This window comes from Vigna unguiculata, chromosome 3, assembly GCF_004118075.2.
Source record: "Vigna unguiculata cultivar IT97K-499-35 chromosome 3, ASM411807v1, whole genome shotgun sequence".
NCBI classification, from domain to species: domain Eukaryota; kingdom Viridiplantae; phylum Streptophyta; class Magnoliopsida; order Fabales; family Fabaceae; genus Vigna; species Vigna unguiculata.
In genome coordinates this window covers 53,490,246-53,514,887 of record NC_040281.1, presented here as the reverse complement: position 1 = coordinate 53,514,887, position 24,642 = coordinate 53,490,246, and the positions used below count along the sequence as shown (strand labels likewise).

Below are 24,642 nucleotides of genomic sequence, written 5' to 3'. Positions count from 1 at the left end.
GGAGGATCTACACGTAGTTTTTTGGGGTTGAGAGAGACATGACAATAGGAAGGGAAGTACATGGCATTATAGCCTCCATGAAGTGAGAGAGGAGAATCAAGAAGACGAACAAGAACCATGTATGTGCAAAGGTAAGGACATTTTCGTCAATTCAAATTGACCTAGCTTACTTTTCTCTGCTAACCTCACCCCGTAAATCATCACTTGAATTTCATTGCATATTAATTGTTTCAAACACCATAGAAACTCTCAAATCCATCTTCCTCGGTACTCGGTGCCAGATCATGACCAATAATTATTGGAAAGCCAAATTAAGACAAAATAGGCCTTTCCCCATTATCACGATTGCTTTCAGGGAAAAGCAAAATTCAAATATTTCATAGGTTAGAACTCATCATGAGAAATTCGCTAAGACATTCTGCACCAGAAAATTGGTTAGTCTATATAAAAACATGTCATAAAGCATACACCACACAAATTCAAAGGAATTAAACTTAAAATTACATAACAAATCAAAAGTCATTTAGATTTAAAAAACACTAACTCCAAATATTCAAAATGATATTCCAAAAGCACAACAACAAAATGTGCGGTATAGATTTTCATTTAAGATAACCATTTGCCTTACATAATAAGAGCTTAACATAGATTACAAGCCTTCATTAACACCAATATAAACATTCTATTTCTTAAGATGCTTTTGGAGTCCGAATTTAATCTAACTTCAACAGAAGCATCTTCAAATCTCCGTTCTTAGTGGCAATCATCAGGCTTGTAAAATACATACAACAAAACCTAATTTACAGGCCAAGGAAGCTTTTATTTTGGCGCAAACAAGCTTTTCAATTACAAACAATATTAAGAGAGCAAAAAGATGCGGTCAATAACATGAACCACCGAGTCAGAGGTCATTTCATAACCCCAGCTCAAAAATCCATTGAAACAATACCAAGGGGGTCGGTAAATTGTCTACTAGGCAGTCATCAAAATGATTTAATTTTTAAGCGAAATCGCTAAATAGACCGTAAAAAGAGATTAAAACACAAAGCAACAAGATATAAGTTATCAAATTAACCAACTACAAACAAAATCAATATTTAAAACATAATCCATTCGTATCCAATCAAAAAGTGGTGTTAAAATCAGAATGACATGAAAACCAAACAAAAAGATGGCCTCAGAGGTAGTGACAATTAAGATATCATCACACACACATCTGATAATACGTAAAAATGAGTACATCATTGGCCAAATTAATACTAGATTAATTATTCAACATATTAGTACACATTACATACCAACAGACAATATTTAGAAGACGCTACTCTAGGATCGGGTTACAGCAAATATAATTTGAGTAAACACATTCCTCGTCAGTTCAGTTAAAGTGAAAAATACCGCTTATAGAATACATTAGATAATCAGAACATCATCTATAGATATGTTTCTTTTCAACCATATGTGACTTAGTTAACACAATCCACATTATCATGAAAATTCATTGTGCATCGGAGAGATTCCCAAAGACAAATCACCATCCTTAGCATAAGTACTGATGTCCCTGTCTAAGTTATCGTCACTTGCAAATGTTACAATGGTTCTAAAAACAACACATTGAAATACTAACTTAAAAACATTACACAAAAACAAAGAAAAAACACAATAACGCATCAGAGAGATTCCCATTAGACGAAGTCAACATTCTCCTTTGGAGTACTGATGTCCCTGTCTATTTTGTCGTCATCTGCGTATGACTACAACCATTTACAGTCACTGACTACAGACTTTAAACATTATCACAAGAAAACATAAGCTAGATCATAAGCCATACAAGGGCACGCAGTAACTTAGGGCAAAAACATTACAATTGCAATCCAAATATAATAACAAATATATATACAAAAAAAATAAAAACAGAAGCTTTATCTCCGCGAGCAGTTACCAAAATCATTAAAACATTTCACTGTATGAATCATCGAGGAAGATAAAGCTAGTGCCTCAGATCGAAGTTTATATCATAGAAATAAATCTCGGAGTATATTTAACACCATCATAGGCACACAGCATTTGAAAGCAAGTGAATTGAAACGAAAAAAAATTAATGAGAAAAAACAAGCAAGAGATGGACAGAGAAGAAACCCTGACGAATATCGCTGCCGCTGCGGATGTTAGGGCTTTAGGCGAATGGCTTCGTATATATAGAGAGAAAGAGAGGCGGTAGTATAAATTAGGGTATAGGTGACACAGCCAGTTTGTTCCTTTTCCTCTCATTAAATCCTGACCGTTGGATGAATGCGTTTTATTAACCTACAAATTCACTATTAAAATTTAAGAAAAAAAATGTAATTGTAGTTTTTATCATTCATTATTACTTTTTAAAATATTTATTTGTATGAATTGTTAGCTTTAGTAGGTTTAGTTTTAATACATACAAAACTATTTTTATACTTTTTACTCAAATCAAAACTCTTTCGATATTAATTTCATTTAAATATTAATAATGAATTGTGAAAATTTTAGTGCATATAATTTAAAATGGTATCTTAATCAAAATTGAAAAATGTTATAAAATTACACTCTTGAAAGAAGTTTAGAGAGCTCTTTTACTTTAGTTCAAATTTAACATTTTGATAGATTATCGTGATTAAAAAATATTTAGAAAAAACGAAAACAAAAAAAAATGGTGAATTTACTCTGTTTTAAAACTTAAAGTTTAAATAACATTTCACATTATAATGTAATATTCTTTTTTATAATATTTAATCATTTTATTTTAAGTTGATTATTTAATAAATTAAATATTTTGTTTAAGTTATTTAATATTTTTTTCTAAATATAAATACATGACATATCATGTCCGTATAAAAAAATGAAAGATGCTTGGTATTCATAATTGTTTAAAATTAAAAAAATTTCCAAAATTATGTCACACTTGACACAACTTACGGAGGAATGGACACTTGAATTGAGCATATAACATAATTTACAGGTATTATTCAACACTCAATTGAAAACATAATTTTAATGGGTATTCAAAATATATATATATATATATATATATATATATATATATATATATATTAAAAATAAAAAACATAATTAACTAAAAAAGAAGCATGAGAAGCAAAAGCCACATTTTTGGCGTAATTAAAAAGTTGAAGAAATGGGGTTAAATTAGAGATGTCAAAATGGGTTTCACACCGTTAGAATCCCATTTGGTCTTAAATAACCATTTACAACCAATGGGTTTCACACCTTCTGGTAATGGGACAAGTTCCCAAATCTTATTGTCTTGCATGGATTTATACTCTTCCCTCATTGCTTTAATCCATTTTTCTGAAATAGGATCCTGTATGGCTTGACGGACGGTGATTGGATCATCTTCCATCACACCATTGTTAGGATCTTCATTTTCTTGGAGAAATACAACATAATCATCTGAAATGGCACTTCTCCTTTCTCTCATGGATCTCTGCAAAGGTGTGACTCATGAAGCATAGGTTATTGAGGATCTTGAGTTTGTTCTTCACGAACAACCAAACCATCTTGAGTATGGGGTTCATCAGCAATGTTTTGTGGAGGTTTCGAACTTACTTCATCAAAAGTAATTGTTTGAATCGGTTCTAGAATTATTACCGATTCTTCCTCCAAAACAAATTTTCTAATCTGATTCTTCCCCCCAAACTCAATATCCTCAAAGAATGTAGCAGTCCCTGTCTCAAAAATTGTCTTTAATATGGGATCATAAAATTTATATCCCCTAAATCTCTCAGAATAACCAATAAAGTAACTACTTACTGTTCGCGAGTCCAATTTCTTTTCATTTGGCTTATAAGGCCTTGCCTCAGCTGGACAACCCCACACATGGAAATGCTTTAGACTAGGCTTTCGCCCAATCCAAAGCTCATAAGGTGTTTTAGTAGCTGCTTTAGTTGGTACTCTGTTTAGAATATAAGTTGTCGTCTTTAATGCCTCTCCCCATAGTGACTCTGGTAAGGTGGAATGACAAATCATACTCCTTACTATATCCTTATCATCTCAGCTACACCATTCATACTGGGTGAGCCCAGCATGGTGTACTGTGGGACAATTCCACACTCCTCTAGGTACTTGGCAAAAGGTCCTGGACGCTGTTCACCTGATCCATCATACCTGCCATAGTACTCACCACCACGGTCAGATCTAACAGACTTAATTCTTTTGTTGAGTTGATTTTCAACTTCAACTTTAAAAGATTTGAACACATCCAAAGACTGTGACTTTTCATGTATAAGAAATAAGTATGCATATCTTAAGTAATCGTCTATGAATGATATAAAATATTGTTGACCATTCCAATAAGGTGTAGGAAATGGCCCACAAATATCCGTATGAATCAACTCTAAGACGTCTGAAGCTCTATATGCACCTAATCTCTTCGCTTTGGTCTGTTTGCCCTTAATGCATTCAACACAAACATCAAAGTTTGTGAAGTCAATGGACTCTAAGATTTCATTTGACACAAGTTATGACTCCCTGTGTGCTCTCAGAAGGGGATCACGACCATTTATAAACTGAATTACTTAAGTTTTAGTATTTCTAATTTGGCCCCTCATCAAATTAGAAATTATTAACTAGTCTCACACAATATTTATTTTCATGACATATGCCTTTAGCCAAATCTTTAATTTAGTCATATCACTTTATTATTTGGCTTTATAAATAATGGCCCTAACACATTTAATTATGTATCATATATATGCATGACCCAAAATTACTAACAAAAAGTTCAAATGAAACTAAATTTAAACCTATGAATGATCTTAATTTTAAAATATTGATTTGTATAAGAAAGTACTGTTGGAGAATATTTAAAGTATTATTTCAAGCTTAAAAAACTTACCTATCTACTCCATCCAAAATAGTTGAATACTTAGTATGATATACTTGAATTCTAATATATTTGAAGAAATCCAATATATTTAGAGTAAGACCACAAGATATTCACATATAGTAATATTATTAAAGATAATGTTATTACCGAGACAACTTAAAAATATGTTCATATGAAACAATAAGTAAAAATCTTATAAGTAACATATTTTGTTCGTGTAAATCAAGTTAGTAAATATACAACACATTATCATATGAAGTATTTAGTCAATTCTCTCATTCGTCACTATACTCATATTTTGTAATCTCTTTAAACTCGTGTCGACTTGAGTGCTATATAGTGTTTTGCAAATGAATTTCCTTTGTTTCTCTTTAAAATTTGAAGTTTTCTCACAAAAGCTCTTGAAAACCTTGTTATCGACCTTAAAAACATTTCATCTAAATTTGATCAAACAAATAATATAAAAGTAGGATGAAATGATAATAAGATAAAACAAATATTGGTGTTATTATATGTTTGATATACTGATAAGTCATTATTTCTCCCTATTTTCTTATCTTTTTCTATCCACCTTGAGGAATGTTTGGTCTTTATTGTTCACTATTAGTGCATTTTCATTTATTAACCTCATTGGGTCAATAATACGAATTTTTAACTAAGTTGGGTTTACTTGGTCTAATTTTCATTTCTTAATTAATTTTAGATTTTGTTGTGAAGTACTTTTGGACTTGTATTTTTATTTTTGTGAAGAGAATAGTCCCATGTCGTTTGTGCCATATCAGCCTTTGTTCCCAGCAACATCTGAGCCCATAGTGACAGTCTTGTAATTATGTGAACCAAAATGACATTTTTGTAGATCTGCATATGTTTTTGGTTTGTTAACTTTTAGTGAAAATTGAAATTAGTGCTTATTGGAAACCTTAAACCAATTTAGTTTCTCATCTTTACAAATGTGTAAATTTAGTCATTTAAACCAAAAATTTTAAGTTTATTTGACGTTGTAAACGCGTTTCTCAACTGACATTGAAGAGAAAATATGTCAAACCTTGTAAATAAATAAAAATACTATAATGAAATATATTTGAAATATCAAATAAACTTAATAAAAATTGGTTAAAGGACTAAATTTATGCATTTACAAAGTTGAGGGACTAAATTAGTTTAAGGTTTCAAAGAAGAAGTAATTTTAATTTTCACTCAAAATAAAAGGACCAAAAATATATTTAACCAGATCTACATATGTGTGGTGATATGACCACGAGTTTTTTAGGGTTTTAGGGTTCAAAACATGACATTCTCGTTTTTGCACTTGGATTTTACGTTTTTTGAGCCTCCTCAGAGACCTATTGAAGGAATCACCGTTTGTTCACGTTTTTCTTCATATTGGAGCATAACCTAGCCTATGGTTTGATATTTTGACTTGATTATTCTTGTTTTTTACTTTGTTTATGACTTTCCATAGAGTATTTTTGTTATGCATTGCTTTGTAACTCCATTTCTATGGCTTGCTAATTTATGTGTATTGACTTCTTGAAGATAAAGTAGTGAGGCTTTGAGGTTTTCGTTTCTATAATTGTTATTTTTGTTTTTGTTTTATCTTCACCATTGAATATGTGTTTTGATGATTTGTTTGTTTTGTTTATGCTCAATACTCATATTGAGTGTATGTGGTATGAGTTGATTGTGTTCATGCTTAATGAATGTAGATGAGTTGTCACAGATTAATGGGTGTATGCGCGACTTAATTGCGTATTGAATTTGGTTGTAATATTCACTTAGTAAGTTATGTTCAAGTGGATTGAGATTTTAAGAAAATGAATTATTTTTGTGGCCTATGATAGTGGATTGTATTTGATTCAAGAAGTCAATGCATTTTTCATATACTAAGTTTCTAAATGTGAAGTTGTTTTTAAATCTGTCAACTACCCCCCTCCCCCATTTTTTAGGTGTTGTGTTTGTAATTGGAACCTTTAATTGAATGCATTGGTCACTAGGAGACGACTTTAGAATCACTTTCTAAATACTACATTTATTATTTGATTCGATACGACTAAGGATGTTAATGGGGGCAGGTAGGGTACGAGTAATAGCTCCCTCGTACCCTATTCGCGAGACAAAAATTCATCCCGTACCCGTCCTCATATCTGTGCGAATACCTGCATATTTTTTTAATATCCACAAGTATTTACAATTATTTTTAAAAAATATTTAAGAAATTAAATATAATACATAACATTCATAAATTTCAAATAAAGTTCAAATAACCCAATTAAATAGTGTTAATGTTGAATGACAATTTAAAAAGAAAATGATATTGCATTTCAAAACCAATTGATAAAAAACAACCCATGAGTATCCATTTTCCATATCAATTTTCTATCCATTGTAAGTTTTATATGCTGATATCCGCATATGCATATTTTTTTGACATCCCTATATACTACCTCCATCATATACTCATATAATATATTAATAAACTTTGATAATTATTGTAATGATAATAAATTATGATCGTCATGACCATCGTGATAACATTAATAGTGGTGATGATTATCATATTTTTGAAAATTTTTATATAAATTTATAATAAATAATAATAATAATAATAATAAATGCGAGTGAAAATAATGTTGAAAATTATGGTAGCATTAAACATACGGAAGATGAATTATCATTTTAAAGTATTTTCTAATTCCATTTATTTGAAAACAATTACAGATAAAAAAACAATTTTATCAGAAATAAACAATTAATTAATTAATTTCAGTAAAATAAATATACCTATCTTGTTTTATTCTATCACACTTGATAATAAAATAAATAATTCTTAAAATAATATTTGTTTTCTATCAAGTAAACTTTTTAGTTGTGTCCAAGTTTTTTTTATTCATATCTAAATTAAATTTCAGCAATCTAGAAAATTATCAATAATTAAAAATAACTTCATATTGTAATTTAACTTGTCTATTATAAATACAGAGTACAATTTACACATTTAAACATAATTATTATAAGTACTAATTATATAAAAATAACACAGTATAATCTGGGCGATATTTTTTTTATTGGTAATTCTTGTGGTGTTATGTTTAGAATATTTAAAGCTTATGTGTGAGAAAAATGTAATGGGGATGTAGCTCAGATGGTAGAGCGCTCGCTTAGCATGCGAGAGGTACGGGGATCGATACCCCGCATCTCCATTTTTTCATATATGTTTTCCAAAATTGAACTTTTTTTTTTTTCAATGAATGTTTTTCTACCGTGTTATAACCTTGATTTTGTGATGAGAGGATACATGTTTGGGTTGAAACTTTACACAGAATAAATTATTGATGGCTTAATTAAAGTTTAAGCTTGTTATAAATTTAAATATTTTGAATTATTTTTATTTTTCAATTGAATATTATCATTTAGTTTTTTCGTTTAATAGATGACGTGTTTGTTATATTATTTTTTCATTTTATTTTATTTCATTTACGTGTAAAAATTATAAGGTTTCGTAATTAATAAAATATATTGTGGTCGATCTACATACTTGAGTCGTAAAATAATAATTTGTATTGTTTTAATATTATTTTATGTTATACATTTCTTTAATCTATAAAAATAAGAAAACAAGATGAAAAGATAATAATCCGGTTAAAGAAAAATTAAACAATAAAGACACGAAGCACTTAAAACTTAATTGAATTATTATTTTTATAAACAATTTAAAATGTTTGGTATTTGAATTATTTATCATTTAAAATTTTCAAAATTTAGTTGAAAGTAAGAATTTTAAAATTTTAACATTTTCAAATTTGGAATTTTTTCGTTTGATTCCGATCGAAACATTGCTAGTTTGACTAAAACTTAAATATGTTGGTATCTTTACTTGTTAATCAATGTTGACCAGACTTTTTTTTATTAATATTGATAGAAGTTATTATAATTGTTGTATACCACTATAATTTTTCATTTAATATAAGTTAGATTTTTCTGTCTGAATGCTATTTTTCTGGTGAATATGGATTGAATTTTTTCAATTAACGATGATGTGGTTATATTCATATATATATATATATATATATATATATTTGTAAATTACCTCTACTGAACTATTTTCCACCATCGTCTAATGTTATAATTTATCAACGTGAATCAAAATGTTTATTTTCTTTGCATCTTCATCTAAAACCTATGTTAGTAATAAATTAAAATTCCAAATGTAGTCGCACTGTGATTATGGAAATGCCCAGACTGAAAAAATTTAGAAGTTGGCTGGTTTAAAACTTTTCTTTTATCTTAAAAGTGCAAAATAAGACGACTAGTCTTGATTGAGAAGTTTAACTCACTATCTTTAATATTTTGTTCGTTTCTAATATTTTTTACTCGACTTCAAACATGAAATCTCAATAAAAATATTAAAGCACAGTTCTTCATATACCATTACAATATTAGTGAGTGATTTGGAACTTTGATTTCTGAATAGTATGCTCTTAGATAAAAGATTGTATGTGTGCTGAGGGAACCAGGAACAAGTAAACTTTCACTTTGTGAAACTATTTATAAGACCATTTAAAGTAACTTTTGTACAAAATTCAAATTTACAGCTTGGATCAATCAGTTCCAAAAATCTACTGGTAAAAGAGTTAGTGAATTTAATACTGGTGTGTGAGCAAACTGCATCCTACAAGTCTTACAATATATACAACTAATATTGTCCACTCTTACGAACCCTGTTGACCTCATAGGTGGAGAGACAATCTAATCTGGTTTTTGAAGACATAATTTGCAACCATTTTGTCATCACTTTATCGACTGATACCTCGTCACTCCAAAAAGGCTAGCATGAATAGTTGAGTCAGTGATTTACTGCAGAACATATAGGACATTAGAAACAACCTAAACTCAAATTGTCTAAAAGAAAAGTAGAGAGTAAATCCAACATAAAGAATTGAAACACAATAAATATTATGTTTTGTTTGAGTTGTCTTAATGCCCATTTGAGCGATTTAAGCAAATTCAAAATCTACCAGAAACATATGAATCATTGAAACATAAAAGGATTGCTCACTCTGTGGTAGCCGTTCTCATTATACATGGCAATACCACAAGACCCCGAAGCAGAATTCCAAAATTGATGTCCATTTTCAAATAGTGAACCGGAAAGATCAAAGTTGTTAACTTGGTAATCCACGGTGTTTGATTTGTTGTTTAATGTTGGTAAATGTTTTGCTTCCTCAATATCTTGTGGAGGAGGAAACGCAAATTGGTCACAACGTTGTACATTTAAGTATGTGGTTCCATTTAACTCGTTCATTGCACCACCTCCTTGACCCAAAGTAGTCACTTGGGGAGAGCTACCAACTTCAAGTTTGTTGTTTCCGATATAACTTGAATAGCTTGGAAGTGAAATGTCAGTGGAACACTCGGCTTCTCTATTGGTATTATCACTGTATGTTACACAATAAAACCAGTAACCACATTGAAAGATGAATCACAAGGTGCTATAAGTCAATCTTAGGAAGAAAATCTGATAAACCATGATTTAACCCACCTAAATGGTAGAAATTTTGGTTCACTTGGTAACAACAATTGATGATTATCATTATTCAAAAGCCAAGACAGCGGTTGAGATTCTTGTAGACTTGCCATCATCAAGGGTAATGTCATCCCTTCCTGTAACTACAAAGCAGCAATATACCAAATAAATATATTGAAAAGTAGAAGAAGAAATATTAACAAAGAGAAAATACAGCATTTACTACCTGGTTAGCACATTCAAGTGAAATGAGTTGGTGCTTCCCTAAATTTTCCTGTTAATTTCAGAAAGCATGTTGACATTAGTTATTTATGGATTGGTGTAGTGGTCATTTCAAGATGACATGACAATATGGCTATTCTACATGAAACAAAGTCCTACCTTCTGCAGGCCCACTCGATTGATTGATTCTCGTATTGACTCTTCCATTTGCCTCAGATGCTCTAAATTGTTGATCTTCTCTACATTATTCCAATAGCTAAAATGTTGAAAATTTAAACACAATATTAATGATTATTACTCTTTCATGACCCATAACTCATGTATGACAACATCAATTTCATGCAGTATCATGTTCGTATTATGATAGTGTTAATGTTATCACAGAAAAAATCAAGTAGAAGTTCGATGAATGTTAATGTATAAGAATTGCTCAAATCCAACTACTACAATTTCTATAACCATGGAAATCTAGATATTTAAGAAAGGTGAACGAGTATAATGGTTTCACTTATTTGACCTAAACAAAGTACATGTTATGAACAAAATGGTTAAGGAGTTGTTTTTCATACTCAGAACTGGTAGAAAATCATACAAAATGTGAAATTTGATTGGATTTTCTTACCCATTGCCAAAATACAAATGATGCATAATATATAAAATAGTATTAACTACTATTGCCTTCGTTTTGTAATACTATTTACCAACTTATAACATTCTAGTAACGAATCAAATATTAATAGAACTCAACATCATAACTATGCTAGTGTTTTGTTTAAGGTAAGGGGATAGAACAGTGTTTTCAATTATAATTTGTTATATTTGATCTCTCGATGTTATAACAAATCATTTTATATACAGAAAACTCAAATCTCAAATAGATTTAAAAACATCAAAAAGTTACAACATCATCTCTAATAATTTTGACAAGTGAACGTGAGTATGAACATAAAGAAACATGTCAAAGTTCAAATGCACAAGAAAATGATATATAAGGCATAAAAGTAACCAATTAATTGTAAAACACTAAACCTGAAGAGGTCAAATGAATAATATTTCAACAAGAGAGCTTATAAAACCAAAAAGAAAAAGAAATACTTTAACAACCAAAAGCTCCAAAGTTGCACCTCAGTCTCTGATGTACTTCTGTGAGCTGAGCTTGTAAAACCCTCACTTGATGAGATAATTCCTACACACAGATCATGACATTTTGGTTGCTCAACTACTAACTAAAGATTCTGACATTATTATTAAACATTGCGTTGTCTATGAAGAAATTGTACCTCCACTGTTTGGGTGCTGCAAGGTAGAAAAGATAAAACTGAGAAACTATAGAAAGCTTTATGTAAAAGGCATTGACAAATTGATGAGCATAGAAACTTACCTTGAACCTAAGAAATCCTGTATTTTTACGTCATGATCCAATTTCTTGAAGGTTTTCTTTAAAGCCTACAAAACCAAATCAGAATTCTAAACATTACAAAATGTACAGACAACACGAAATATAAATTTGACACAACAAAAACAATGTATGTAGAAGACATGTTTGAGAAAAACAGGGTATTCTTACTTCAAGGCTTTCCATTTTCCTGTTCAATAAAACAAGAAAGTACATTAGCTTCCTTATCACTAACAAATAAAAAATAAGAAACGATTAAACTTCACAAAAACGGTTGACAAACCTTTTGGCCCTTTCTTGTGGGCTAAGTTGAGCAAATTTTGCAACAACCTCCTCAATATTACTGAAATTAAATAACCAATATTCAATATTGTTAAAGATCATAATGAATTTACTATTTTACATTTGAAGTCCTGAAACGTGCATTTTTTTATTAGTAATATTCCATGCATCTAGTCTCTTTCACGTTGTGAAAAAAATTAACATTAACTATTTGGACATGGTTCTAGCTTGAAAAGAAATAAATCATAAACTTGAACAGTAAATACAAAAATATGGGCGTTAACAAGGACTCGCTAGTCAACAATACTATGGTTCTGTCTCTTTATACCATTTGGAATATTAAACTGTATTATATACATAAATATATCTCATATAATACTTGAGTTGCTGGATGAAGTCAGGTTAGAGGAAAACGGTTTTAGGACCCTTGAAAACCAACATAATACTCATCAAATATATTGAACATAAATCTTAGTATAATTAGACTTTTGTTGTTATTATTATGGTGTTGGAGTTGTTGAGTTGTTTTTTTTCTTTTCAGCTGTTCAATTATTTCATCTACATTTGACATTATTTTAATTTACTGTTTTAAGTTAAGGATTGACTAGGAACTAGTTATACTTGAAACACTTGCAACTAGATTAGAATCCTTTTTTTCTAAGTTGCACGAAACCAACCAATCTAATAGTTTTAAGTAGAGAATGTCATGCTTATAAATAAATGTTACAAAAACTATAAAAAAAATAACTTACAAATTTACACACTCATGTTTTGATATACAGCTTTCAATTTAACAAGACCTCTGGAGCAAATGGAAAGAATTCTAATCATACTGAGAAAAGTTGGACTCCAGTTCTTTTATCCAATAAACAATTACAGTCCAAAGAATATAATACTAAATGATTTCAAATTTCAAGTACGAAAGTAATCTCTTATTAAAGATCATATACAGTATTAAATTGCCCTCTCCATAAAACTAACAATATCTCATTATCCTCCTAGAAGATTATTTGCACCTACAACAGATAGTGTGTTTTTATATACAACATAGTTTTAACATACAAAAAAACCATTGAAGTTGGGTGTTATATGTCATACAATGTTTGTTATAGCAAGCAGGGTTTTTTCCTCATAGAAAGGCACAAATATCATAACAAGGTTCTTGGTTAGTTGTTCTATTCAGACATACATGTTCAACGCACTCACAACAATAATCATTCAGCATTCTCAACACCACTTAAATATTTTTCATTATTATTACCTGCGCTCTCCTTGTAGTAATGTCGGCTTTCCTGTGGGAGAAAACATGAGAAGGAGAATGTCTATATCGCACAGTATTGACAATTCCTTTGCTTTCTTTAAAATTCCACTTTTACGCTTTGAATAAGTCACATGCCGATTGCTTATGCTCTCTAGTTTCTTTATCTTCAATTTAACCCTACCCATCCTGCAAATTTAGAATTAAGAGTGAACACATTTAGCCTTATATATATATACCCTCGCCCCAAATATTGGCACAATCATTAATTGAACCAAATTTTGACAATACATGTTTCGATGTAACAACATACTAATTGATTTTAAATACCCCATCTGGTAAAAAAAGTTTCGAAGCCATTAAAAAAAGCAAGCAGGTTGAGGATGCAACAGAGAAAGAAAAACTTAGCCGAAATATGAAGAGAAAGAATTAAAGTTGAAGAGCAAGGGGCAATGCTATATTTGAAGGAAATCCAAATTGTGATAGAGTTAAAAAAAAAAAAAACGAACCTTATTGAGAGAGTGAAGAGAGCGTGTATGAAAAGAATCGAGGGAAGTGAATGGAAATGTTAAAAAAAAGAGGTGAAGGTGTGAGGTAACTAAAGAATGAGAGCAACATTTGTTTATGAGAGATGGCGAGTAGAGAGAAAGAAGGAAAGCTGGATATGAAATCTAGGAGCTAACAAATTGTTGGAAGATGAAAGGTATAGCTGTGATTTCGGTGGGTAGAGTTTGGGAAACCAACCAAGCTCATAACATGAATATGAAGGGTGAGATTTGGGACACCCCAATCGTTGGCACTATGCAACAAACACCTCCTCTACCAACAAAACCAACACATTTTCCTCTTTCTCTTCAACCTTTATGTCTCCACGTCTTCCTCCTCATGCACTTCCAAAATAGACCACGTTTTAAAACAAACTCGTTTCTTTGTTTTTTTTTTTTTTTTTTCCCTATTTCCTTAGTTTTAAGCAAGACTTAAACAGAGGAACGTGAAAAGGAACATCTTTTTGAAAAATACAAGGGTCCCAAATTTAATTTATCATAAAAAAAAAAACCTAACCACTAATTTTTATTGAAAAACTTAAGTAGCTCTCAAATATATTTGCAGATAAGATGGACTGTTTCCTTTTAATCTCTAAAGTAAGACATTTATTTTTTTTATAAGAAAATTAAATTTAGGCGTTGGCATCGTAATAAAAATATTAGATCATCTTTTAAGCATATTCTGTTATTATTGTAATAAATTAGCAAAATTCTACGACAACTATCTTAGAAGTAAAAGTTGTAAAGTTACCACTTAAAAATGTGTCATAATTTATTTTTTAACAAGTGGTTTGTAAGTTTTTTCTTTCTATAAACGATGGCAAAAAATATTATTTTCTGCAAAAAAAATAAATTATTTATTTTTAAAAAAGTAAAAAAAAAAGACTCGGTTGCTTTTTCTTTTTTTTAATGATAAGTGTATATTTATTTGTAAGTTATCCTAAAAAGAGTTATGTATATGATTTTTAAGAGAACCCTAACTTATAAATTGTGATAGTGGATAAGGAAGAAAAAGGGGCTAAGAGAGATGAAGGGTAGTTATGCTACTGATTCGAGTAGCAGAGAAGAAAAAAGAAGAAGGGCGAGGTCTTCGTCACCACTGAAGGACCGATCCAGAACCTCTTCGTCTAAGTTATCTTCTTCTTCATCCAAACGAAGTACATCACCCTCTGCCACTCTCCTCGACGTCGATGATGACGTCATCTCTCTCTCACACGATTATCCTAACCCTAACCCTCGGAGCTTCCCTCACAGCGTTAAGCAGAAATGCTGGGAAAAGGCAGACAAGGTCAAAGGACGAGACCCCGACCGCTGGCGCAGGGACGCCCTCGGCAATACTGTCTTTCGCAAGCTCGTAGGTTGCCCTGGTTGTCTCTGTCATGACTACGACCACATTGTCCCTTACTCTAAGGTCTTACCCTTTATTTTCACTTCTTAATTCAATTTCTATTGTTTTTCGTCTCAACAATTGGATTTCTTTGAATTCTTGTATGCCTACGTGGTATTGTACCAAAGTGTCTGAGGAGAAGACCCTACTCTGCACTTTTATTTGCACTGCATAATTTAGGTATTACATATTCCCATGTCGATTGAGGAAAAGCAACTCCAATGGAAATTACCGTTACGGGTTGTCCTTTTTAAGTCTTTGCTGCGTTTCTTCTAGACTTGATTTTTCTGAATATGTCACTGGATTTTAATTAGTGTCATGGTGGGGAAAGAAAGAACAATAACAAAGTGAAAAAGAAATTTTGAGTTTAACCATAAACTTTATTAGTGAGTTTTATGCGATCCTCCAAATATGAGGACCATAGTTAAGTTGTTTTCCAATACATCTTGGTTTTAATTTTCATTTTGCTCATTCTTCATTTGGGTGTTTTTGTGAAAATATAGGGAGGAGAGAGCACTCTGGAAAACTGTCAAGTATTACAGGTAAGATTTTTATTTTTATTTTTTTCCCATTTCTTTGTCCCTTATTGAAGGGAAGTGAGAACCAGGCTAGAGGCTTTGAAAGTTTCCCTTGATTCACTTAAAAATTTATATCCATGACTTTCAGGCAACAGTTAATCGTTCAAAGGGTAACCGAACAGATATCTCCAAAGCTGAACTTATTCAAAAGAGTTCTTATTGCAGGGTTTCAGGTACAACTATAATAATTGTATTAACTTTTGTAGTTATTCAAAATCTATTAACTAGTCTAAATGATGCATTTCACAGATCGTGATATGGATCTTCTTGAACTGTCTGCCTATGGCAATGTCCGGCGTGGACCCGATTCTGGGGGATGTAGAATCCAATGAACATTTTTCTCCATATTAATTTATTATGTGATTGATTTCTATTCATCCTGACAAGATCTTGGGGCTTCATTTGTGTACAGACAAGTTAAAACTGCAAAGAAAGTGATGGCATTTTTCATTATTCTCTCTTCTTCCACAACACTTAATGGTTTTCTCTTGAGAAGCATGATTTATGAGGCAAGTGGCACTCGCATAGCTACTACCCTTTATTATATTAATGTTGTTCGAAAGTATATTTTGATTGCAATGAATCTCGTATAGTAGGAAATTGTCATTAACATACTTTTTATTATATTCTTTTGAATACACTTTCTTCTGCCGACTGAAATTAATTGATATTTTGTTGTAATGAGTCGTGTCATTTGTGTAATTTGTTGTACTTATAAGCTGTGTAGCCATTATTACTTTTTTCTTTAATGTTTCAAATTAAATTTAGGGACAAATATGATTTTGGTCTCTGAACCTTATTTTGAAAATGGAAACTTTGTCTCTTCGTCTAAATCATAGTTTTTGATTCCTATGTCTGGACAACCTTAAAATTAGTAAATGGTGTGTCATGTGATATTTATTAGAATTATTATGTTTCAAAAAAAAATGAATTATTAAAATAAGAAGTAACGTCTCTTGAATAACTTGATATATCTTTTATTAGGGATGGTAATGCTGATTGATCCGACCCGTTTAGACTTGTTCTCCACTTGGTCTACCTATTCTGCACTTGGTATGCAAAATGTGGATTGGGCTGGCTCGTTTCGCATAAGTGCAGGCTAACCCGTTTTTATTTTTAAATTTTTATGATAAAGCTTTCAATGTTCTCAACAAATTAGAAAATTTTAATCAGTTTACAAATTTAAGCAAAGACTTTGGAGAGTTAGATGATAAATTTATAATTTAATATTTTTATCATATTCGTATTTTGACATACATGATGTATTATTCAAATTTTAGAACATTCAAAATATATAACATTTGTTTTTTTCATTCATATAAGAATTTGGAACATTTATATGGAAGGAAAGTAACAAATATATATATAAGTAAGTTAATTTTTTTCCCTTTTTATGTGGGTTACAAGCCGGTTTACATGGACTACGGGTTATGCGAACTGAGCTTATGTGAGTCAACAGAGCTTATGTGAGTCAGCAGGCTTAATATCTTGATTCATTCTTTTTATAGGCCTATTGATTTGTCGAGCCAAGTTTACATTATCACTCTTTTGTCAAGCCAAGTTTACATTATCACTCTTATCTATATATATTTGGAATTGATTTCCAATATTTGACGACTTTTATGATTGATATCGAAAACTGAGTACAAATCTTGAAATGAGCGTACTCAAATATAAAAGAATGTAAGAAAAAAAAATGAGGAGTTTGAATGCTTGGGAATGTAAATATTAAGAAAAAGATTGTGCCACCACTTATTGTTTCTATCATCTCAACCATTGTTTTCTTCACTACACAAAGGCTCCGCCTCCGTTGATCACAATTTCGTGTTAGTAGTTTCTTGATATTTTTCAATTGCATTAAATTTTAATATTTATAGATTATGTAGTTTGGATATGTCGGCTTAAAAGTTATTAATTTATATAGACTTAAGAATTCAAGTTTATGTATGTTACAAAATTAGATTCCCTAGATTGACTTGTTTATAGTTGTTAGTTTTAAAAAATGTATTTACAAATGTGTATATGTTATTATTTATATTGTTTAGTATTTTTTTAATACTTTGTTAGTACGTAAAATGTTTTAGTATCAAGTTTAAAAACGTCTAATCCTTGATAGGTTTATTTAATTGATAGTTATTAGCCATTGTTTCTCGAGGATTTATTATTGATCGTTAGTTTATCAATACTACTTAAACTAAATCAATTCAATGTGAGTTTTTTTTTTTCACAAAAAAAAAATGTTTGTTTTTCAATCTAACTATGGTGTTTTACTTTAAACTTCTACATATAATGTTAATTTGATGTAAAAATTACTTATGTTGTGGATTAATCTCACCAAACACTTAATGAATTGAATCAATTTTTAACTTAAGTTTTGGTTAAGATTTTGTGCATGATCTGCTAAGACAATCCTCTTTTTGTTCATTTTTTAGATGTTTTATAATAATGAAAAGGGAATGAAGACATAAAGAATGAAATATGAATTAAGATGGTGGTGAATCAAAGAATGATGTGCATGTAGGTGACAACAAATGGATTACACTAATGGCAATGAAATGTAAATAACACCAAATAGATTGTAAAAATAAAATTATCAAAGAAAGTAAAGGAATTTGTAAAGTAAATTAACGAGAGTGGTGACCCAAATTGCACCAACCAACATTAGATTAACCATTTTTCCTATTATGGACACTTCTCATAATGTATGTATTGTTTCCACAATTTGTCATCTTTGCAAAATACAAAATCAACCTATTTATATTTTCTAAACTCTCATTTGATAGTTATACAAAGTAAATTTAAAATTTAAACAAGTTACAAGCCAAACTATCGTATAATTGTCCTTGAAAAACTTTCTTTGGTGACTAACAGTTAAATAATGACACGTGTCTTCAAAAATTAAAATTCATTACACATATAGTGGTTGTTGTTTTGTAATTCTTTTTTATTTGCTTTAATCCTTTTGTTTTTATTATTCTTTCTTAATCGATGTTAGCTATATTATATCCTCTCTTTGCTTAACATGGGTAAATAGTCATGTTCTATCTCTTCCAATCATCTATTAGGGGTAAATAGTCGACTTCTAACGAGTTAATTGTCTATCTTATACATATGTACATCATTCCTATAAAATATTATGCAACTCGACCTCTTTGATCTCACCAATTTTTAAAACTTGACATTGCTTAAACTTCGATAGATTGTGCAAAGTACCTTTCTACTAACTTTTGACACTATATAATAACCCTAGTGTTTTGAACAATTTTTTCTCACTTCTTGATGTCGTTGATATTTATATATTTGCATGATCTATGATGTTGTTTCTTTTGCAATATATATATATATATATATATATATATATATATATATATATATATATATATATATATATATATATATATATATATATATATATATATATATATATTACCTTACTCATGGTCGTATTTTATTTTAAAGAATGTATTTATGTTTTAAGTTATTATTCCGACAATAACATATTGAGTGAAAGACAAAGTACAATATCATAAAAATTATATGAATATAACTATAATTATTTTGTATTGTTTGTTTCCTTTTATATGTCAATTAATTAACTTAATTATGTTCAAATTTAGTTTTTTTTGTAATAAATAAACAATTGTTTTTACTTTGATTATTGTACAGATTATAATTGATAGAAGTTGAGAACATTTTTATTATGCTTTTAGTAAGTTACATATTGATTCAACATGTTTTTTTTACTTCAATTATAGTTTTAGTAAACTATATTATGATGACTAAAAATGGTGTTAAACAATCATTTTATAGTTATGCTAATGATGTGATGAGAACTGCAATAAAACTTAATTATATTTGTCAATCTATCTGATATTTTGTTTAAAGTAAACTTAAAGAGAGTCATAAAGCACAACCAACACTAAAAACAATGCACATATTAATATAGATAGAAGTACTTGGTTATTTATAACCTTTGATATTTGATAATAATTTTGATAACTTCCATTGTTAGACATTCTGTTTTTTAAAATTTTGAGGATAAGAAGTTGGTTGTTAAGAGAATTATTATTGTAACAACGACAATTATGATTATAACAAGTAAGATATTTCTTTTAATGAAATTGATATGATATTGAGGAGGTCAATTTAATTTTGTCTTCTTCTTTTTTATGTAAATTTTATTATACTTTTAATTAAGATCTTGAATAGTCATATGAAAATATAAGTCTATAAGAAGGGAATCATTCCATGTTCTTATGGTGAGAAATGATGATGTATTTAGTAGGAATTAAAGGTACTACTAGTGGATATTAAAAACTATTTAGTGAGAATTTATGTGAAATTTAAAGAGATTGACATAAATTTGTCTATACAAATTATGTACTTGCAATTAGAAATGACAAACAAATTCATTTCCGTGGTTATTGTCCGAACTTGTCCTCGTTTTGATGGGAAATCCCCGCATTGATTAGATATGGGCATGGGTACGGAGAATCTCCGACTTTTTCAATTGGATATGGGAATGTACATATTCCCGCCGTAATACACGTCCTATTAAAATATTTACAATTAATTAAGTAACCATATATATACATATATATATATATATATATATATATATATATATATATATTATTTTTTATTTCTTCTAATTATTTAGTTTGTCATGAAACTCATTCGCATCTCAATTATATTTTTCATCTTATCATAACGTTTATGTAATCATGTTAAAAAGATGTTTGTCAATTAAAAAAATTTATGTCTCACATTTGAATATTTCTATTATTTTTTAATATTTTTATTTATTGTATATTTTCATTTCACATTAAAATGATTAATACTCTCAATTTAATTATTTAATAGCACAAACATTTCGTTTAATAGGTAATATAAAAAAAATCTTTTACTTATTATTATTAGTTTTTGTTTCATCTAAAGAACTCTTTTGTTTTACTAAAATATTATTTAGTTTGTCATGAAACTCATTCGCATCTCAATTATATTTTTCATCTTATCATAACGTTTATATAATCATGTTAAAAAGATGTTTGTCAATTAAAAAAAATTTATGTCTCACATTTGAATATTTCTATTATTTTTTAATATTTTTATTTATTGTATATTTTCATTTCACATTAAAATGATTAATACTCTCAATTTAATTATTTAATAGCACAAACATTTCGTTTAATAGGTAATATAAAAAAATCTTTTACTTATTATTATTAGTTTTTGTTTCATCTAAAGAACTCTTTTGTTTTACTAAAATATTTTTTGTTATTTCTCAACCATTGAGTATATATGTTGATATTTGAAAAGTTTTTTTAGATCTCTAAGATATTTTTCAACTTATTTTTTAATATTTTTATTTGTTTTTAATATTAATTTTTTAATATTTTTAATATTAATATTAATTTTTTTATATTTTTATTTGTTGTTTATTTTCATTATATAGAATACTATTTGGATATATTTTATCTAATTATTTTTTATTTTCTAACTCATTATCAATCATACTGTAATTTTTTCACTATAATTGTATAAATAATTTTTATTTACTACAATATAAAAATTTAATGTAATTGTCATGAATATTTTTTTATCACCATCCAACATAATTGAAATTCAAAATATACAAGATCTATGTTAAAATTTTATTATTATGATTATTATTTGTTCTTTGTATTATTTTTGATCAAGTAATGATTATAACTTTTATTAGTGTATAAAAAAGAGATTCATTAGAATTTAAAATATTGAAGTAAACAAACATTTAAATTATATTTTAATTTGAATATCTTTTTTCCTTTTATATTTTTAAAAAATATTTTTTAATTTTATCAACTAGGTTTCATTAATGTTTACAAATTTAACAAATGTGTTGGTTCTCATGAAATTTTATTTGATATTATAATCTAAAATGTAAACAATTATAATTTATTTTAAACTTTTATTGTGATTATTATTTGTTCTTTGTATCATTTTGATCAAATGATGTATTATAACTTTTATTAGTGTATAAAAAAAAGATTTATTAGAATTTAAAAGATTGAAGTAAACAAACATTTAAAATATATTTTAATTTGAATATTTGTTTTCCTTTTATATTTTTTAAAAAATATTTTTAAATTTTATCAACTATGTTTCATTAATATTTGCAAATTTAATAATTGTTTTCGTTCTCATGAAATCTTATTTGGTATTATAATCTAAAATGTAAACAATTATAATTTATTTTAAAGTATTTGATATCGAAGAAACAACCATCCTTCTAATATTGAATATTTGATAATATTATGTTTCCTTTACCATAATTTTTTATTATTTTATAAAATTAATTAAAATTAATATTAAAGTAGTAAGAAAATTGATATAGGTATGGGTACAAGATTATACCCGTTATCCGATGGGGATGAGGATGAGACAAAAGTTTGATACCAGTTGAGTTTGGGTATGGGGATGAGGATAATTTTTTTTTTACGGAAATGAGTATGAAATAGCGAAACTCGTGTCCATCTCGTCCTGTTGACATCTCTGCTTGCAATGCAATGCAATAAGACATGTCAATTTTGATAAAAAAAAAGTTACATCTTCTCTTTTGTGATATTTTATTTGATTTCATTTTTTTATAAAAATTCAATTTTGATTTCGTGAAGTGACATGTAAGGATTAATACAATGACTTTTTATTTACATTTTCATCTTTATTAGATATGACGTCGATATTATTATCCAAACTGAATATCAAAATGTTAACTTGTGATTTCTCATCAATTATAAACATTCTCACTGCCATTTTGCTGAGTTAGGCAAGAAAAAATTTCAATGATTGTTCTTGCTATTGTTTGATGTTAAAAAGGTGAGTTGTAATGGAGTGATTTTTTTTGTTTACATCAAATTGGGCTATTGTGTTACAAACATTGAAAGATAGGTGAGAGATGTTGAAAAACATTTTATAACATCCCATGTGGAATTCTAAAATATTACAATAGGAAATAACTCAAACAAAAACATTTAAGACATGAACATTTTAGCGAAGAAAGAAAAGTCTATCTTATCTTCTAGCCTAGTTAGGTATTTATTCACTTTTTCTATTTTGAAAGTTATTGATTTAAATATATCACATCAAATTAATACATTTGATAATATAATTGAGTAGAGATTCAATGTAATAACATAACTCATGCGTATTTTGGCACTTTCTTCTTATTCGTTCATAAAAAAATGAAAATAAAAAAAATGCAAAACATGCATTTCATGCTCAATAAGTCCGTTAAATAATAACATATAGTCCTCAAGAACTATTCTAAAATAAAATGAAAAAAAATCATAGGAAAAAATGTAATTATTATAATTTTTTTGGTGAAACTAAAAAGAAAAACTTTTAGAAAGTGAAAATAATTATAAAAAATGTAGTTATTGAAAAGCCATGGTTAGTTGGAAGGAAGAAAGAAGTGTATTTATTGTGTTTGGGTTTGAGTTGATGATTGAAATTTGGCAGTGACAACGTATGGAGGAAAAGAAAAGAGGCATTGCTTTCTTGGTGTTGCAGAGGGAAAGGGTAAAAGGGAATTAAAAAGAGAAAAAGTCAAAAAAAGTTGGCTGCCAACAACAAAAGGATCTCAACTCAAGGTTTCATGCTTTTAGTATTAGGTAAGGAAGGGTATCACAACTCATCTTCATCATCTCAAAACTATTTTCTATTTTTTATTTTAAATTTTAAGTTTAACATAGGAAAATAATTTTTTAACATCTAAATTTTGACAATTTTCTATTAGAATCTGAGGTGATATTTTCTAATTGACTTTCCATTTTTTTTTATTTTCTAATTTTCTATTTTTTAATTTTTTAATTTTTTAATTTTATTTTTCTCAACGCAATCTCAAATCAACTGCTTAATCTTCTTTTTATTCAAAGTAAGGTGATGTATTTACGAATACAACGAGTCATTTCAGGAAAATTGTTTCAAAGTTATTAATCTTATTACTGTTCTTCATAGGTGTAATAGGTGGGAACTCTATTCGTGGAATGGGGGGTAGTGTTAACTTTGATAGTAAATTAGCTTCTAGTATTGACTTCAAAATTTAGAAAAGTTTAAAAGACCAAGCAAAAGAATTTTAGATAAATCATTCTTGTGGTTCAGCATTAATGTTACTTGGAGATCCTTTTAGTGTCCAAGAGAATTATTTATTACAGTCCAACACAATTATTTAATATTTTTCTTGCAGGAACAAATTTACAGAGTATAAACAAGTATAAGAATGAAGATCATTTTATCTTATAACATGACAGATTATTATCAGTGTAAAAGCTACTTTTTTCTTTTCTGGAACATTTTGTTGTGATATTAGTCATTTTTTAATGATTTAAAATATATGTCAGCATGGTGATTATTTTGACAGCATATGAAGGTACTTGACATGTATAATGCAGGAGTATAGTATGACAAGACAATGAAGAGTGTCCTATCCATTACTTTTATCATCGTATTGCCTGTGCTTATCTTCCTAGTTCTGTAGTTTTTGGTCCCCAATTTACGGATAACAAATATCTGTCTTTGTTCGTTCAGACAGTGGAA

General features: G+C 28.7%; 2 protein-coding genes, 1 long non-coding RNA gene and 5 other non-coding genes across 8 annotated transcripts; 2 read left to right on the top strand and 6 right to left on the bottom strand.

Annotated features, from left to right (window-relative positions):
* Nucleotides 1-45: 45 nt before the first annotated feature.
* LOC114179626 lies at nt 46-2,217 on the bottom strand. Its single transcript, XR_003603492.1, has 2 exons — nt 2,140-2,217; nt 46-1,754 (listed from the first exon to the last, which is right to left on the bottom strand). It is a non-coding gene; the product is annotated as an uncharacterized LOC114179626 (long non-coding RNA).
* On the bottom strand, nt 1,174-1,250 carry LOC114180012. Its single transcript, XR_003603590.1, has one exon. It is a non-coding gene; the product is annotated as a small nucleolar RNA snoR122 (small nucleolar RNA).
* LOC114179982 lies at nt 1,503-1,587 on the bottom strand. The gene has a single exon (XR_003603562.1). It is a non-coding gene; the product is annotated as a small nucleolar RNA R44/J54/Z268 family (small nucleolar RNA).
* On the bottom strand, nt 1,665-1,751 carry LOC114179981. The gene has a single exon (XR_003603561.1). It is a non-coding gene; the product is annotated as a small nucleolar RNA R44/J54/Z268 family (small nucleolar RNA).
* On the bottom strand, nt 1,991-2,063 carry LOC114180065. The gene has a single exon (XR_003603639.1). It is a non-coding gene; the product is annotated as a small nucleolar RNA Z267 (small nucleolar RNA).
* Nucleotides 2,218-8,000: 5,783 nt separating the features above from the next.
* Nucleotides 8,001-8,073, top strand: TRNAA-AGC. Its single transcript has one exon. It is a non-coding gene; the product is annotated as a tRNA-Ala (tRNA).
* A 1,968-nt stretch (nt 8,074-10,041) lies between these two features.
* Nucleotides 10,042-13,743, bottom strand: LOC114175117 (agamous-like MADS-box protein AGL65). Its single transcript, XM_028059874.1, is given in 11 exon segments — nt 10,042-10,217; nt 10,220-10,308; nt 10,413-10,540; nt 10,624-10,671; nt 10,779-10,875; nt 11,744-11,805; nt 11,900-11,915; nt 12,001-12,065; nt 12,187-12,205; nt 12,299-12,358; nt 13,559-13,743. Coding segments are annotated over 11 exon segments (858 nt in total). The 3' UTR covers nt 10,042-10,128.
* Nucleotides 13,744-15,082: 1,339 nt separating this feature from the next.
* LOC114176854 lies at nt 15,083-16,746 on the top strand. Its single transcript, XM_028062032.1, has 4 exons — nt 15,083-15,511; nt 15,991-16,029; nt 16,154-16,238; nt 16,315-16,746. Exons 1-4 carry the CDS (start codon nt 15,128-15,130, stop codon nt 16,395-16,397), a joined length of 591 nt encoding a protein of 196 aa, XP_027917833.1. The 5' UTR covers nt 15,083-15,127; the 3' UTR covers nt 16,398-16,746.
* The last annotated feature ends 7,896 nt before the right edge of the window (nt 16,747-24,642 follow it).

Excerpts from the sequence above, each read along its gene's own strand:
- LOC114176854 (XM_028062032.1), top strand. The coding sequence starts at position 15,128 with ATGAAGGGTAGTTATGCTACTGATTCGAGTAGCAGAGAAGAAAAAAGA. Across the intron at positions 15,512-15,990 it reads ACATTGTCCCTTACTCTAAG|GGAGGAGAGAGCACTCTGGA; the intron begins GTCTTACCCTTT and ends GTGAAAATATAG. Across the intron at positions 16,030-16,153 it reads AAAACTGTCAAGTATTACAG|GCAACAGTTAATCGTTCAAA; the intron begins GTAAGATTTTTA and ends CATGACTTTCAG.